The sequence below is a fragment of the Anomaloglossus baeobatrachus genome, chromosome 7 (assembly GCF_048569485.1).
Source record: "Anomaloglossus baeobatrachus isolate aAnoBae1 chromosome 7, aAnoBae1.hap1, whole genome shotgun sequence".
NCBI lineage: Eukaryota > Metazoa > Chordata > Amphibia > Anura > Aromobatidae > Anomaloglossus > Anomaloglossus baeobatrachus.
This window is the reverse complement of record NC_134359.1, coordinates 206236431-206252385: the sequence shown is the minus strand read 5'-3', so window position 1 is coordinate 206252385 and position 15955 is coordinate 206236431. Positions and strand designations below refer to the sequence as shown.

At 51.1% G+C, this 15955-nt stretch overlaps 2 protein-coding genes across 5 annotated transcripts in view; one reads left to right on the top strand and one right to left on the bottom strand.

The window, feature by feature from the left end:
- The window catches only part of EEF2KMT (eukaryotic elongation factor 2 lysine methyltransferase), a 114733-nt gene extending 106079 nt beyond the window's left edge, over positions 1–8654 (top strand). For 2 of the 3 annotated variants that reach the window (XM_075317880.1, XM_075317881.1), the window contains exon 9: positions 7652–8653. In XM_075317880.1, the coding sequence (XP_075173995.1) occupies positions 7652–7758 (107 nt within the window). In that variant the 3' untranslated portion in view covers positions 7759–8653. Of the gene's footprint in view, positions 1–7651 lie in introns of all 3 variants that reach the window. The other variant, XM_075317882.1, reaches the window with a different exon arrangement.
- Positions 8172–15955, bottom strand: part of ALG1 (ALG1 chitobiosyldiphosphodolichol beta-mannosyltransferase) — a 115299-nt gene continuing 107515 nt past the window's right edge. For both annotated transcript variants that reach the window (XM_075317878.1, XM_075317879.1), the window contains one exon: positions 8172–8662. In XM_075317878.1, the coding sequence (XP_075173993.1) occupies positions 8522–8662 (141 nt within the window). In that variant the 3' untranslated portion in view covers positions 8172–8521. The remainder of the gene's footprint in view (positions 8663–15955) is intronic.

Genomic DNA, 15955 nt, shown 5'->3' with positions numbered 1-15955 from the left:
TATACACACCTGTGTAGTTAGAATATAAATTGGTTATCAAAAAGCTAATAATGTTAAATCTCTTGAACAGCCGCGGTAGGTTGTGGGTGTTTTAGTTGCAGTTTTTGACAGTGCAGTAGATATTCTGCACATGTAGTCTTGTAGTACTAGCCATATTGAGCCTCTATTACTGAAGGTTAGTTTTTCCTGTACATTTGGAACATTTTTAGAATCACATGATAAATATATTCTGCACAGTATCCATCGTGGCTATGGACATTGAATTGGATATGGATTACGGGGATGCGGCCGTGTAATGTTCATTACTTGTGAGTAGAGTTGAGCGAGTCCCTAACTATTCGTACTCGGTATACTCATTACGAGTACTGTTTAATACTTGTAATTTAACCCAGAATTTGTCCCCAAATCAGGCAACAAATAAGTGGTTCATGTTAAAACATAATTTTTATTATATTCATTAAAAACACATTACAAACATTAAAAAACAGAGATAAATCCTGTGGGGACCTGATATATACCCAGAAAAAATATTATCGTAAAGGGGAAGAAGGGAATTTTGTTTACTTACCGTAAATTCCTTTTCTTCTAGCTCCAATTGGGAGACCCAGACAATTGGGTGTATAGGCTATGCCTCCGGAGGCCACACAAAGTATTACACTTAAAAGTGTTAAGCCCCTCCCCTTCTGCCTATACACCCCCCGTGCTCCCACGGGCTCCTCAGTTTTGGTGCAAAAGCAAGAAGGAGGAAAAAGAATTATAAACTGGTTTAAAGTAACTTCAATCCGAAGGAATATCGGAGAACTGAAACCATTCAACATGAACAACATGTGTACACAAAAAAACAGGGGCGGGCGCTGGGTCTCCCAATTGGAGCTAGAAGAAAAGGAATTTACGGTAAGTAAACAAAATTCCCTTCTTCTTTGTCGCTCCATTGGGAGACCCAGACAATTGGGACGTCCAAAAGCAGTCCCTGGGTGGGTAAAATAATACCTCGTAAGAGAGCCGTAAAACGGCCTCTTCCTACAGGTGGGCAACCGCCGCCTGAAGGACTCGTCTACCTAGGCTGGCATCCGCCGAAGCATAGGTATGCACCTGATAGTGTTTCGTGAAAGTGTGCAGGCTCGACCAGGTAGCCGCCTGACACACCTGCTGAGCCGTAGCCTGGTGCCTCAAAGCCCAGGACGCGCCCACGGCTCTGGTAGAATGGGCCTTCAGCCCTGAGGGAACCGGAAGCCCAGCCGAACGGTAGGCTTCGAGAATTGGCTCCTTGATCCACCGAGCCAAGGTTGATTTGGAAGCCTGTGACCCTTTACGCTGGCCAGCGACAAGGACAAAGAGTGCATCCGAGCGGCGCAGGGGCGCCGTACGAGAAATGTAGAGTCTGAGTGCTCTCACCAGATCTAACAAGTGCAAATCCTTTTCACATTGGTGAACTGGATGAGGACAAAAAGAAGGTAAGGAGATATCCTGATTGAGATGAAAGGGGGATACCACCTTAGGGATAAATTCCGGAACCGGACGCAGAACCACCTTGTCCTGGTGAAAAACCAGGAAAGGGGCTTTGCATGACAGAGCTGCTAGCTCAGACACTCTCCGAAGTGAAGTGACTGCTACTAGAAAAACCACTTTCTGCGAAAGGCGTGAGAGAGAAATATCTCTCATTGGCTCGAATGGTGGTTTCTGAAGAACCAGCAGCACCCTGTTCAGATCCCAGGGTTCTAACGGCCGCTTGTAAGGAGGAACGATGTGACAAACCCCCTGCAGGAACGTGCGTACCTGTGGAAGTCTGGCTAGGCGCTTCTGGAAAAACACAGAGAGCGCTGAGACTTGTCCCTTAAGGGAGCCGAGCGACAAACCCTTTTCCAGTCCAGATTGAAGGAAGGACAGAAAAGTGGGCAAGGCAAAAGGCCAGGGAGAAAAACCCTGAGCAGAGCACCACGACAGGAAAATTTTCCACGTCCTGTGGTAGATCTTGGCGGACGTTGGTTTCCTAGCCTGTCTCATAGTGGCAATGACGTCTTGAGATAACCCTGAAGACGCTAGGATCCAGGACTCAATGGCCACACAGTCAGGTTGAGGGCCGCAGAATTCAGATGGAAAAACGGCCCTTGAGACAGCAAGTCTGGTCGGTCTGGTAGTGCCCACGGTTGGCCGACCGTGAGATGCCACAGATCCGGGTACCACGACCGCCTCGGCCAGTCTGGAGCGACGAGGATGACGCGGCGGCAGTCGGCCCTGATCTTGCGTAACACTCTGGGCAACAGTGCCAGCGGAGGAAACACATAAGGGAGTTGAAACTGCGACCAATCCTGAACTAAGGCGTCTGCCGCCAGAGCTCTGGGATCTTGAGACCGTGCCATGAACGTCAGTACCTTGTTGTTGTGCCGGGACGCCATGAGGTCGACGTCCGACACCCCCCAGCGGCAACAGATCTCCTGAAACACGTCCGGGTGAAGGGACCATTCCCCTGCGTCCATGCCCTGGCGACTGAGATAATCTGCTTCCCAGTTTTCCAAGCCTGGAATGTGAACTGCAGAGATGGTGGAGGCCGTGGCTTCCACCCACATCAAAATCCGCCGGACTTCCTGGAAGGCTTGCCGACTGCGTGTGCCGCCTTGGTGGTTGATGTATGCCACCGCTGTGGAATTGTCCGACTGAATTCTGATCTGCTTGCCTTCCAGCCACTGCTGGAACGCTTTCAGGGCAAGATACACTGCCCGTATTTCCAGAACATTGATCTGAAGCGAGGACTCTTGCTGGGTCCATGTACCCTGAGCCCTGTGGTGGAGAAAAAACGCTCCCCACCCTGACAGACTCGCATCCGTCGTGACCACCTCCCAGGATGGGGGTAGGAAGGATTTCCCCTTCGATAATGAAGTGGGAAGAAGCCACCACCGAAGGGAAGCTTTGGTCGCCTGAGAGAGGGAGACGTTCCTGTCGAGGGACGTCGGCTTCCTGTCCCATTTGCGTAGGATGTCCCATTGAAGAGGACGCAGGTGAAACTGCGCGAAAGGAACTGCTTCCATTGCTGCCATTATCTTCCCCAGGAAGTGCATGAGGCGCCTCAAGGGGTGTGACTGGCCTTGAAGGAGAGATTGTACCCCTGTCTGTAGTGACCGCTGCTTGATCAGCGGAAGCTTCACTATCGCTGAGAGGGTATGAAACTCCATGCCAAGGTATGTGAGCGATTGGGCCGGTGTCAGATTTGACTTTGGAAAATTGATGATCCACCCGAAACTCTGGAGAGTCTCCAGGGTAGCGTCGAGGCTGTGTTGGCATGCCTCTTGAGAGGGTGCCTTGATCAGGAGATCGTCCAAGTAAGGGATCACCGAGTGACCCTGAGAGTGGAGGACCGCTACTACAGTAGCCATAACCTTGTTGAAAACCCGTGGGGCTGTTGCCAGGCCGAACGGCAGTGCCACGAACTGCAGGTGTTCGTTTTCTATGGCGAAGCGCAAGAAGCGCTGGTGCTCTGGAGCAATCGGTACGTGGAGATAAGCATCTTTGATATCGATCGATGCAAGGAAATCTCCTTGGGACATTGAGGCGATGACGGAGCGGAGGGATTCCATCCGGAACCGCCTGGTCGTTACGTGTTTGTTGAGAAGTTTCAGGTCCAGGACAGGACGGAAAGACCCGTCCTTCTTTGGGACCACAAACAAGTTGGAGTAAAAACTGTGGCCCTGTTGCTGAAGAGGAACAGGGACCACCACTCCTTCTGCCTTCAGAGTGCCCAGCGCCTGCAGAAGAGCCTCGGCTCGCTCGGGAGGCGGGGATGACCTGAAGAATCGAGTCGGGGGACGAGAGGTGAACTCTATCTTGTAACCGTGAGACAGAATGTCTCTCACCCAACGGTCTTTTACCCGTGGCAGCCAGGCGTCGCAAAAGCGGGAGAGCCTGCCACCGACCGAAGATGCGGAGTGAGGAGGCCGAAAGTCATGAGGAAGCCGCTTTGGTAGCGGCACCTCCGGTGGCCTTTTTAGGACGTGACTTAGACCGCCATGCGTCAGAGTTCCTTTGATCTTTCTGAGGCCTTTTGGACGAGGAGAATTGGGACCTGCCCGCGCCCCGAAAGGACCGAAACCTCGACTGCCCCTTCCTCTGTTGGGGTATGTTCGGTTTGGGCTGGGGTAAGGATGTATCCTTTCCCTTGGATTGTTTGATGATTTCATCCAAACGCTCGCCAAACAATCGGTCGCCAGAAATTGGCAAACTGGTTAAGCGCTTTTTGGAAACAGAATCTGCCTTCCATTCCCGTAGCCACAAGGCCCTGCGGAGTACCACCGAATTGGCGGCTGCAACCGCCGTACGGCTCGCAGAGTCCAGGACAGCATTAACAGCGTAAGACGCAAATGCCGACGTCTGAGTGGTTATGGACGCCACCTGTGGCGCGGACGTGCGTGTGGCTGCGTCAATTTGCGCTTGACCTGCTGAGATAGCTTGTAGCGCCCATACGGCTGCGAACGCTGGGGCAAAAGAAGCGCCGATAGCTTCACAGATGGATTTCAACCAGAGTTCCATCTGCCTGTCAGTGGCATCTTTGAGTGAAGCCCCATCTTCCACTGTAAGTATGGATCTAGCTGCCAGTCTGGAGATTGGAGGATCCACTTTGGGACACTGAGCCCAACTTTTGACCACGTCAGGGGGAAAAGGATAACGTGTATCCTTAAGGCGCTAAGAAAAACGCTTATCTGGACAAGCATGGTGATTCTGGACTGCCTCTCTGAAATCAGAGTGGTCCAGAAACATACTCTGTGTACGCTTGGGGACCTGAAACGGAATTTCTCCTGCTGAGAAGCTGACTCCTCCACCGGAGGAGCTGAGGGAGAAATATCCAACATACGATTGATGGACGCAATAAGGTCGTTCACTATGGCGTCCCCGTCCGGAGTATCAAGATTGAGAGCGGCCTCAGGATCAGAATCCTGATCAGCTGTCTCCGCATCATCAACCAGAGATTCCCCCCTCTGAGACCCTGCACAATATGATGATGTCGAGGGAAAATCTAAGCGAGCTCGCTTAGTCGGTCTGGGGCTGGGGTCTGTGTCAGAACCCTCAGCCTGGGATCCATGAGATACCCCGGGAGGACATTGTTGGTCCAGCTGAGGTGGGCCAGGGAACAAAGATTCAACAGAGTCCCTGTGCTGAGATACCGGCCTGGACTGCAAGGCTTCTAGTATCTTAGCCATAGTCTCAGAGAGTTTTGCAAACTCCGTCCCTGTCACCTGAACAGTGTTAGCAGGTGGCTCCCCCTGGGCCCCTCTTAGCAAAGGCTCCGGCTGAGTAAGTGCCACAGGGGCCGAACAGTGCACACAATGAGGGTCAGTGGAACCTGCCGGTAGCGGGGTCGTACATGCGGCGCAGGCAACATAATAAGCCTGTGTTTTGGCACCCCTGCCTTTCGTGGGCGCCATGCTATTATCTTCCCTGAGTAACACAATAGGGTATATAGCCAGAAATCAACTGTGCACCATACAGTGTAAAACATATATACCATAAACATATAATGTTACACTACTGCACAATGGGGCTAGCACCACAGGTGCTGCTTACCACCCGCCTAAAGCGGTTGTGAGGCCACCAGAGTCCCTGCCTGGGTCTCCCAGACTTTGTCCCCCTCTGCAGCGTCCGAGGAGCTGACAGGAATGGCTGCCGGCGTCCTGAGGAGAGGAGGGAGCCGTGGGTGTGACCCAGAAAGAGCGGGAACTGGTGCCCGCACTGTGCACAGTGAGAGGGGTGGAGTATGCAAAGCATGCTCCAGCCCTCAGTGCTGCTCGTTCTGTGCAGCGTCCCGCCCTTCCCCTGCCTGTCAGGGCTGTGGGCGGGAGGAAAGGAAACTAGGCCGCAAAAAGCCGGGGACTCTAGTAATAAACGCGGCCGCCGTAAAAGCGCGGCCGGCGTGAAAGTCCCCGGCGCACTACAAGTCCCAGCCGCGCCGTGTTTCCATGGCCGCGGCGGTCAGTGCGGCAGTCCCTATACATAAACACACTCAGCAACGCTGAGTGTGTAATGGCACATATTAACCCGGTCAGCGCCGTGGTCCCCGGTGCACTAGCACACCCAGCAAAGCTGGAGTGTTGCTGTGCGCTGTCCCCACAGGGATACAGAGTACCTCCAAGTAGCAGGGCCATGTCCCTGAACGATACCCGGCTCCTATCCAGCAGGCTCCACAGGAGTTGTGGATGAAGCACGGTCTCAGTGCCTGGAGACCGATAGGATCCCACTTCACCCAGAGCCCTGAGGGGGATGGGGAAGGAAAACAGCATGTGGGCTCCAGCCTCCGTACCCGCAATGGATACCTCAACCTTACAACACCACCGACAAGAGTGGGGTGAGAAGGGAGCATGCTGGGGGCTCTATATGGGCCCACTTTTCTTCCATCCGACATGGTCAGCAGCTGCTGCTGACCAATCTGTGGAGCTGTGCGTGCGTGTCTGACCTCCTTCGCACAAAGCAAAAAACTGAGGAGCCCGTGGGAGCACGGGGGGTGTATAGGCAGAAGGGGAGGGGCTTAACACTTTTAAGTGTAATACTTTGTGCGGCCTCCGGAGGCATAGCCTATACACCCAATTGTCTGGGTCTCCCAATGGAGCGACAAAGAAATGTGCATTAATGGTATGTGGCCACCAAAACCCAAAAACCAATTTGTATAGAGCAGTGCTGCTAGTAACCTACCATACAGCCACTGAACCACTATAAATAGTATCTAAACTGCAAAAAATGGGATAAAGTGCCAGATATCATGCTATTACCTGCTACCCTATTACAACATAGTAACAAATCCTAGTAACTTTAAGCCCAAATAGCTACCTGATGTAGCTATTTGGGCTTAAAGTTATGTGTGATGGGACGCCCCCGGAAGAAGCAAGGGCGAAACGGCGTTGGGGTGGAGGGACCGATTACCCAGATCCTGAATTTATTTTGACATCAGGTAGCTATTTGGGCTTAAAGTTACTAGGATTTGTTACTATGTTGTAATAGGGTAGCAGGTAATAGCATGATATCTGGCACTTTATCCCATTTTTTGCAGTTTAGATACTATTTATAGTGGTTCAGTGGCTGTATGGTAGGTTACTAGCAGCACTGCTCTATACAAATTGGTTTTTGGGTTTTGGTGGCCACATACCATTAATGTACATTTCCCCTTTACGATATTTTTTCTGGGTATATATCAGGTCCCCACAGGATTTATCTCTGTTTTTTAATGTTCGTAATGTGTTTTTAATGAATATAATAAAAATTATGTTTTAACATGAACCACTTATTTGTTGCCTGATTTGGGGACAAATTCTGGGTTGAATTACTTGTTACAAGTGGCATGAATAATTTTGGTAACTTGTTGATTAATTGTTTAATACTTGTGTATTCATTCCGAATAGTGTGTGTAATGCACGTCAATGGCGAATATTCGCAATGTAACCCGAATGATGCACAATTCGTGTGATTAGCGAATAGTACGGCTTTGCGAGTTTTCCCCATTGACTTGCATTGCATACACTATTCGGAATGAATACACGAGTATTAGATACCACTCGTTATGAGTATAGTTAGGTACTCGCTCAACTCTATTTGTGTTCTCCATCTTGGTGTTATACATGATGACAATCCTCTATGCAACTTCCAACACAGTCTCTTTTTTCTCTCCCACTAGATGACACTGGGCTGAGCTGGCAAGTGCTCCCACATCACCAGAGGAATATATTTGCATATGATAAAAACTGTATAGTGCAAATTCTGAAACTGACATTAAAAATTTAAATATTTCCCCACGAGGCTGAAAATGGGGCGTATAAAACTAAATTCATTTACCAGGACTTGCTGGCCTCCGTTGTATGGATCTTCACATCTCTGGGACAGTTGGCAGTAATTATCTGCCCAGTATTATATAGATACATGCAAGTTGCTGTAGGTTGGGTGCACTAATCGCCTGTGACTATGGAGAAAGCAAATGTGTTGAACGACAAAGACCTGCTGACTGGCACAACCCACCACGGGTGGTCTGAGAACAATAAGCAGAAGGGTTAGAGCGATCGATTAAATGGCAGCCAAACGTTTCCACAACCGACGACCTTAATGTTACTGTGATGTAGGTCTCTGAATGTATTAAAGTTTTATGCTCTTGAAAATCTGGGAAACCAATTCATGAATAAGACCGCAAACACACTGCATGACTACTCACCAAAATAAGGTTTAATCTTACAGATCAATCTGACATTAACTCTGGACAAAGACATGATAGCGATAAAAAACCCACCCCAATGACTGAGTGAGCTCCAGGTGGAAGTGTGACTCCGCTGTAGGGCGGGGGGAGAGTGCAGTAAGTTCATTACTCGCCCTTTGGTCCTTTTTACTGTAACAGTTTTAGAAGTATAGAATGGGTCCAAAATCTCGAGGGCAAACAGTTTTTCAGCTCCATACAGGGTTTATTTCTTTCCTCTCTCCCTATAGAGATCATTGGACCCGGCGAACAGGAGATGCTGGTGTATATGTCCATAGAGAGGATTCTGTGATATCCCTGTGGCTATGTTTTGCAGTCGTGTGCAAGTATTGGTAGCACGGTCTGATCCCAGCTTTCATCCCATCTCATCTGTTTCGATTTACGAAGATTTTGGCGAAACCGTTTCAGCTTGTTTCCATTGTTTGTAAAGGCCATAAATAACATCTGTGGAAAAAAAAATCTACAATTTGAAAGAGCCTCTTAATTATGTTATCCTTATAACCATTCCTTAAAAAAGGGAACAGTCAAATGAATCATACGGCCAAACCATGGCTGTCAGGAACCACAGACCGGCTCCATTACTGCAGCCGTGTAGGTTTCTCTATGAAGAGCTGCAGTATTTGAGAGAAAAGATACTTTGAGAAGGCTGATGGGGACAATGCGTCTAGGATGGTTTGTGTAAGAGGCCAGTTCCCACCCGCTCCCCTAGACGTAAACTTTCCCTATACACAAATAAGGAGAACCTGTCTGTCTCCAGAACTCGGCCTCTTGTACTACTCATCCCTGTAGGATCTGCCTTTATGCAGTTTCAAAGAAAGTAAGCAGCTTTACAAAATGAGAAATACATGGCTGCAATAACAGAGCATGAATCCGCTGACAGCTCAAGTGACCCGCTTAGGTTACTTGTTTTCCTTGTCTGCATAGATTTAGCTCGTATTAAAAAAACGGATTTTTGTGTACTCACCGTAAAATCGTTTTCTCTTAGCCATCATTGGGGGACACAGGACTATGGGTGTTATGCTGCTTATCCATAGGAGGACACCAAGTAGATGCAAAATCATAGCTCCTCCTCTGCAGTATACACCCCCTGGCCAGGCCAGGCAAGCTCAGTTTTAGTACACAAGCAGTAGGAGCAAATGCCAGTAAAAACTTACCTAAACAGAGGAACATGAGAAAAAAAAAAAAAAAAAAGAGTCTTAACCAAATAAGGTACTGAGAGAACCAAGGCCCAACAGGGCAACAGGGTGGGTGCTGTGTCCCCCAATGATGGCTAAGAGAAAACGATTTTACGGTGAGTACACAAAAATCCGTTTTTCTCTGACTCCTCATTGGGGGACACAGGACCATGGGACGTCCTAAAGCAGTCCATGGGTGGGAAAAATAAAAACAAGACAACGCAACCCAAGGACTAGGAACCAGTCCCAGACAGCCTGGAGCACCTACTGAGAGAAGGTGCTCTACTGCCGTTTGCAGAATTGTCCTACCCAGATTTGCCTCGGCTGAAACCTGGGTATGGACTCTATAATGCTTTGAAAACGTATGTAGGCGAGACCAGGTCGCAGCCTTACACACCTGTTCCACTGAAGCCTGATGCCGAATGGCCCACGAAGCGCCAACTGCTCGCGTGGAATGAGCCCATAGCCCACTAGGAATGGGCTTGAGTTGCAAGCGGTAGACTTCCTGGATCGCAGAGCGAATCCAGCGAGCCAGAGTCGCCTTTGAAGTTGCCTGTCCCTTTTTAGGCCCCTCAGGAATGACGAACAAGGAGTCAGTTTTCCTACAGGGGGCTGTCCTGGATATGTAATATCTGAGAGCTCTGACTATGTCTAACGAATGCAGAGACCTTTCCACCCTATGAACTGGGTGTGGACAAAAAGGAAGGCAGAACAATCTCCTCGTTCAAATGAAACTGGGTAGGAACCTTTGGAAGAAATCCGGAAGGGGGCGCAGAACTTGTCCTGGTGAAAATCAGAAAAGGCTCGCGGCAAGAGAGTGCTGCTAGCTCCGAAACCCGTCTGATGGACGTAATTGCCACCAGGAATGTTACCTTCCAGGACAGAAAAGCAAGGGAGGATTCCTTGAGAGGTTCAAAGGGGGACCTCTGGAGACCGTCCAGAACGACATTGAGGTCCCATGGTTCCATTGGCCGTTTGTACGGGGGAACTAGATGGGAAACGCACTGGAGGAAGGTCTTAACCTGCTTTTTTTGAGCCAGGCGGCATTGGTAGAAGATTGAGAGCGCTGAGACCTGCCGTTTAAGGGAACTGAGAGCCAACCTGCAGAAAATCGAGAATTCTGGGGATGGCCGTTAGTTTCCCTGCACCATGAAAGGAAGATTTTCCACGTACGGTGGTAAAAGCGGGATGAAGCAGGCTTTCGGGCGCTGATCATGGTGGAGATAACCGCGGGGGAGAATCCTGCTCTTGTTAATACCCAGGTCTCAATGGCCAAACCGTCAGCTTCAGGGCTCTGGAGTTCTGATAGGAAATGGGCCCTTGTGTCAGCAAGTCTGGGATGTCTGGAATGCGCCACGGTACGTCTACGAGCATTTGTACTAATTCGGCGCGCCTGGGCCAGTCCAGTGCTATCAGTATCACCGGGACTCCCTCTGCCTTGATTTTCCCGATTACCCGCGGCAGCAGAGGTAGGGGTGGAAATGTGTAAGGCAGGCGGAAGTGGAGCCAGGAGCAGACTAGAGCATCCACGCCGATGGACTGCGGATCGCGTGACCTGGCTATGAACGCGGGTACCTTTGCGTTCAACCTTGAGGCCATTAGATCCACGTCTGGTGTACCCCAGCAAGTGCAGATGTGTAGGAACACTTCTGGGTGGAGAGACCACTCTCCGGCGGCCAGGCCTTTGCGACTTAGAAGTCTGCTGCCCAGTTCTCTACTCCCGGTATGTGTACCGCTGATATCACTGACCCTGTCGATTCGGCCCAGCTGAGGATCTTGTGGGCCTCGAGATAAGCTGCTTTGCTGCAGGTGTACCCCTTGGCGATTGATGGAGGCTACAGCTGACACATTGTCCGATTGGACTCGAATCTGATGACCCGCTAGCAGAGGGCAGAATGCCCTGAGCGCGAGGGAGATCGTGCAGATTTCCAGGATGTTTATGGGTAGGGAAGACTCCTGGGGCGTCCAACGTCCTTGAGCAGTGTGGTGCCGGTACACTGCTCCCCAGCCTAGGAGGCTAGCGTCCGTGGTCAGGACCAGCCCGTTCGCTGGGAGAAAAGATCTCCCCTTCGATAGGGATGAGGACCGAAGCCACCAGCGGAGTGCGTACCTGACTGAAGGCGTCAGGTGAAGACGTCTGTCCGGGGAGAAGGGGCTCTTGTCCCAGGCCGCTAGAAGGGCTAGCTGCAGTGGGCAGAGGTGCAGTTGAGCAAAGGGTACTGCTTCCATAGCCACCATCCTGCCGAGCACCTTCATGCTGAATCGATTGGAGCGAAACGGAGGACGTAGAAGGCAGCGTACCGCTCGTTGAAGAGCAATTGCCTTGTCCTGAGGGAGAAGGATCAAGCCCCGACGGGTGTCCAGGGACATGCCCAGGAAGGTGAAGGATCGTGATGGGATCGGGGATGATTTGTCTAGATTCACTAGCCACCCTAAGCGGGATAGGGTGTCCACAGTGATCTGTACGCTGGTTGAGCAGTCGCGGAAGGAGGTCGTCCAAGTAAGGGAGAATGACTACTCCCCTGGCGTGAAGGACGCTCATGGCGGCCGCCATGACTTTGGTGAAGACCCTTGGTGCGGTGGCAAGGCCGAAGGGTAGAGCTACGAATTGAAAGTGGGAGTCCTGAACTGCGAAGTGCAGGAACTTTTGGTGATCTTGGGCGATGGGTATGTGCAGGTACGTGTCGTTGATGTCTAAGGCGAGGAATTCCCCTTCAACCATAGATGCAATAATGGACCTTAGGGACTCCATTCTGAATCTCCATACGTGCACATGTTTGTTCAGGTGTTTGAGGTCCAGGATGGGTCGAACTGACCCATCCTTTTTGGGGACCACAAAGAGGTTGGAATAAAAACCCCTGAACTTCACGTCGTCCGGGACAGGTATTATCACTCCTGCTGTTTGGAGCGAGTGGATTGCTGAGAAAAAAGCTTTGCGTCGTTTTCGAGTCTTTGGGGGGTTTGAGAGAAAGAACCGACTCGGTGGTCGGGTCCTGGTAACCGGAAGACACAAGGTCTCGCACCCATTTGTCGTCTGAGGCGGCAGCCCAGATGTGTTGAAAAGAGCCGCAGTCGACCTCCTACAATGAGTGTGTCTTCCGGGGCGCCGAAGGAGTCATGAGGGGAGAAAACGTCATGGCAGAGTCTCCCTAGTCCTGGACTGTTTCGGTCTAGGCTGCCATGACGAAGTGGGTTTCGGGGAGAGCTGAGAAGGTCGGTCCCTGCGTAGTCCGCGGCTGGCGGTGGGGACAGCACGGGATGTCGACCAACCAATGAGTTCCGAAGGAGCGGAACGAGGACTGTGAACGTCTGGTGAAGGTCGTCCTTGACTTCAGCTGGGGGAAGGAGGTACTCTTTCCTCCCGTGGCGTCATAAATGAGCTTGTCCAGACGTTCACCAAACAATCTGTCTGGAAAAAAGGGAAGGCCCGTGAGAGACTTCTTCGAGGCAGAGTCCTCTCGCCATTGTCAGAGCCAGAGAGCTCTACGGATGGCCATGGTATTTGAGGCGGCAAAACGCTGCGCAGGTAGCAGCGTCCATGGAGGCCTGCATGAGGTACTCCGCCGCAGCGGCAATTTTGAGCTGTTACCTCTGTGAAGGTATGAGGGAATGGGATTCCTCAAGCGAAGTGTTAAGGGATTCTGCCCAGACCGAGATCGCCTTTGCGACCCACACAGAGTCAAAAGGAGGGCAAGAGGGAGGAACCCACAGCCTCAAAACAGCGGGCGAGGTGCTCCACCTGTCTGTCTGTCGGGTCCTTGATGGAGGAACCATCGGGTAAAGACAGGAGCGACTTTGTGGCAAGGCAGGAGACCGGGGGGGGTCGACCGAGGACGGATCAGCCCAGCCCTTAGGGGCAGGTGAGGCAAAAGGGTACCGGGACTCCATGAGTTTTCGGTTACCAAAGCGCACGTCAGGCTTCTCCCTTTGCTTTGTGAGGATATCCTGAAACTCTGGGTTATCAGCGAAAACCTTTTGGGGTTTCCTTGCCCTCTTAAAGGAGACCACATGGTCAGTGGTAGTGGATGGGGGATCCTCCACATGCAGTGTTTGGTTGACTGCTGCTATAAGGGAGTCTATTGCAGTTTGATCATCTGGGGAGGATGAAACCAAGGAATCCTCCTGGTACAAACAGCATTCTCCCTCCTCCAGCTCTTCAGAAGCTGTAGAGCGTGTGGGAGAGCCTGCCCTGTGTGCTCCCGAGGGAGAGTCATGAGAGAGTGCTGGAGACACCCGGCCCGCTCTTTTCCTGATCCCTGCAACCGGTGAAGCATGTGCCCGGATTACCTCAGAAGGATCCTCCATAGGGGTATCCTCATGCTGAGTTCCGTCCAGAGGCCCAGAAGGGTGTGGAGGACGACATTGCATAGCCAGAACCAGGTTCTGTGACAGTTTTTCCCATGGATTGGGACAGAAACTGTGCCCATTCCGGTGGGCTGGGAGCCATAGGCTCTGGGCTGACTGTTGCGGCGGTGGTGGCGGGAGGTCTTGGGGGGCTATAGGGGCACAGGAACTACAGAGAGAAGAGGTGTGTTTACGTGGTAGCTCAGCGTGGCAGACAGTGCAGGCTGAATAGTAGACTATGTGAGCCTTAGCGCTCTTAGTGCCCTTAGCATTCTGCATGTTCCTAATAGGAGTATGCCAGGAGGGGGAGCAATGGTCAGCAGAGCTACAAGTGAAGCAAGTATCTCACCAGAATCAGCCGATGGCCCTGCGTCCTGACGAAGGAGTAAGCTCTGATTTGAGCTGTTACCTCTGTGTGGAGATCTTCGCACGCTTTCCTGGGGGGGGCTTAGCGCTAAAAGAGCGCCAAGAATAAGTCAGTGTGCCCCACTGCTGTCGGTAGCAAAAAAAAACGGCGGGAAGGGAGCTTCTGTGACATCGCCCTCCAGTCAGCACACAGCTTGTCACCGAAGGAAAATCTCTGCTGGCTTTCTGTAATCAGAGCCGCAGCTAGAGCAAATAAACAGTGTGAGTTCCTGAGCTCTGGGCCCTCCCCCCCGCCACCTGTAAATTATCTGTGCAGATTCTCTGCAAACAGCGAGAGACTTCCCCTTCTCCTCTAGCACGCAGCTAGGGAAAGAATTAACACTGTGTTCAGGATCCCTGGGGCTCTCCTCCTTGCAATCAGCAAGGGACTTTCTGCACCGTCTTTTCTCCCTTTGTCTGGGAAACCAGTCAGGGGGGATCTCACCTTAAACACTGCTTCAGTCCAGGCAGTGGGAATAGCAGAGTCAGCCTGCTGTATCGGTCACACAGTGCAATGTTCAACTCAGAGCCTGCAAGTGGGGCTGAGGAATTGTGCTTCTGCCCTGGGCTCTGGAAAATAGACCCGTCATTCAGTGACATGCAGTCCAGAGATCCAGCTTCGCAGGAGGGGGTACGTGGAGGTGACACTCCGCATTCGCGCCCGTTGATGGTATTGGGAGATCAGTCCCAAAAGGAAACAGTCGCCCTCAAAAAATAACAAAATCTTGGAAGATGTGCCTCCTACAGACACTAAGCTAAAACTGAGGTTACCTGGCCCGGCCAGGGGGTGTATACTGCAGAGGAGGAGCTATGCTTTTGCATCTACTTAGTGTCCTCCTATGGATAGGCAGCATAACACCCATGGTCCTGTGTCCCCCAATGAGGCGTCAGAGAAAGAGACAAATTAAAGCATCAGACTGACATGCATAAAATATAGGAACTCACCCAACAGTAAAATGGATTCATACATCATAAAAATGACCCCTTTAAAAGGAATCTGTCACAAGGTTTGTGCCAACTAATCTGAGAGCAGCATAACATAGGGGCAGAGGCCCTGATTCCAGCGATGTGTCACTTACCTAACTCCTTAGTGTAGTTTTGATAAAGAAGGGAATTTTGTTACTTACCGTAAATTCCTTTTCTTCTAGCTCCTATTGGGAGACCCAGACGATTGGTGTATAGTACTGCCTCCGGAGGCCACACAAAGCATTACACTAAAAAGTGTAAGGCCCCTCCCCTTCTGGCTATACACCCCCAGTGGGATCACTGGCTCACCAGTTTTAGTGCAAAAGCAAGAAGGAGGAAAGCCAATAACTGGTTTAAACAAATTCACTCCGAAGTAACATCGGAGAACTGAAAACCATTCAACATGAACAACATGTGTACCCGAAAAACAACCAAAAATCCCGAAGGACAACAGGGCGGGTGCTGGGTCTCCCAATAGGAGCTAGAAGAAAAGGAATTTACGGTAAGTAACAAAATTCCCTTCTTCTTCGGCACTCCATTGGGAGACCCAGACGATTGGGACGTCCAAAAGCTGTCCCTGGGTGGGTAAAGAAATACCTCATGTTAGAGCTGCAAAGACAGCCCTCCCCTACGGGGAGGCAACTGCCGCCTGCAGGACTCTTCTACCTAGGCTGGCGTCCGCCGAAGCATAGGTATGCACCTGATAATGTTTGGTGAAAGTGTGCAGACTCGACCAGGTAGCTGCCTGGCACACCTGTTGAGCCGTAGCCTGGTGTCGTAATGCCCAGGACGCACCCACGGCTCTGGTAGAATGGGCCTTCAGCCCTGATGGAACCGGAAGCCCAGC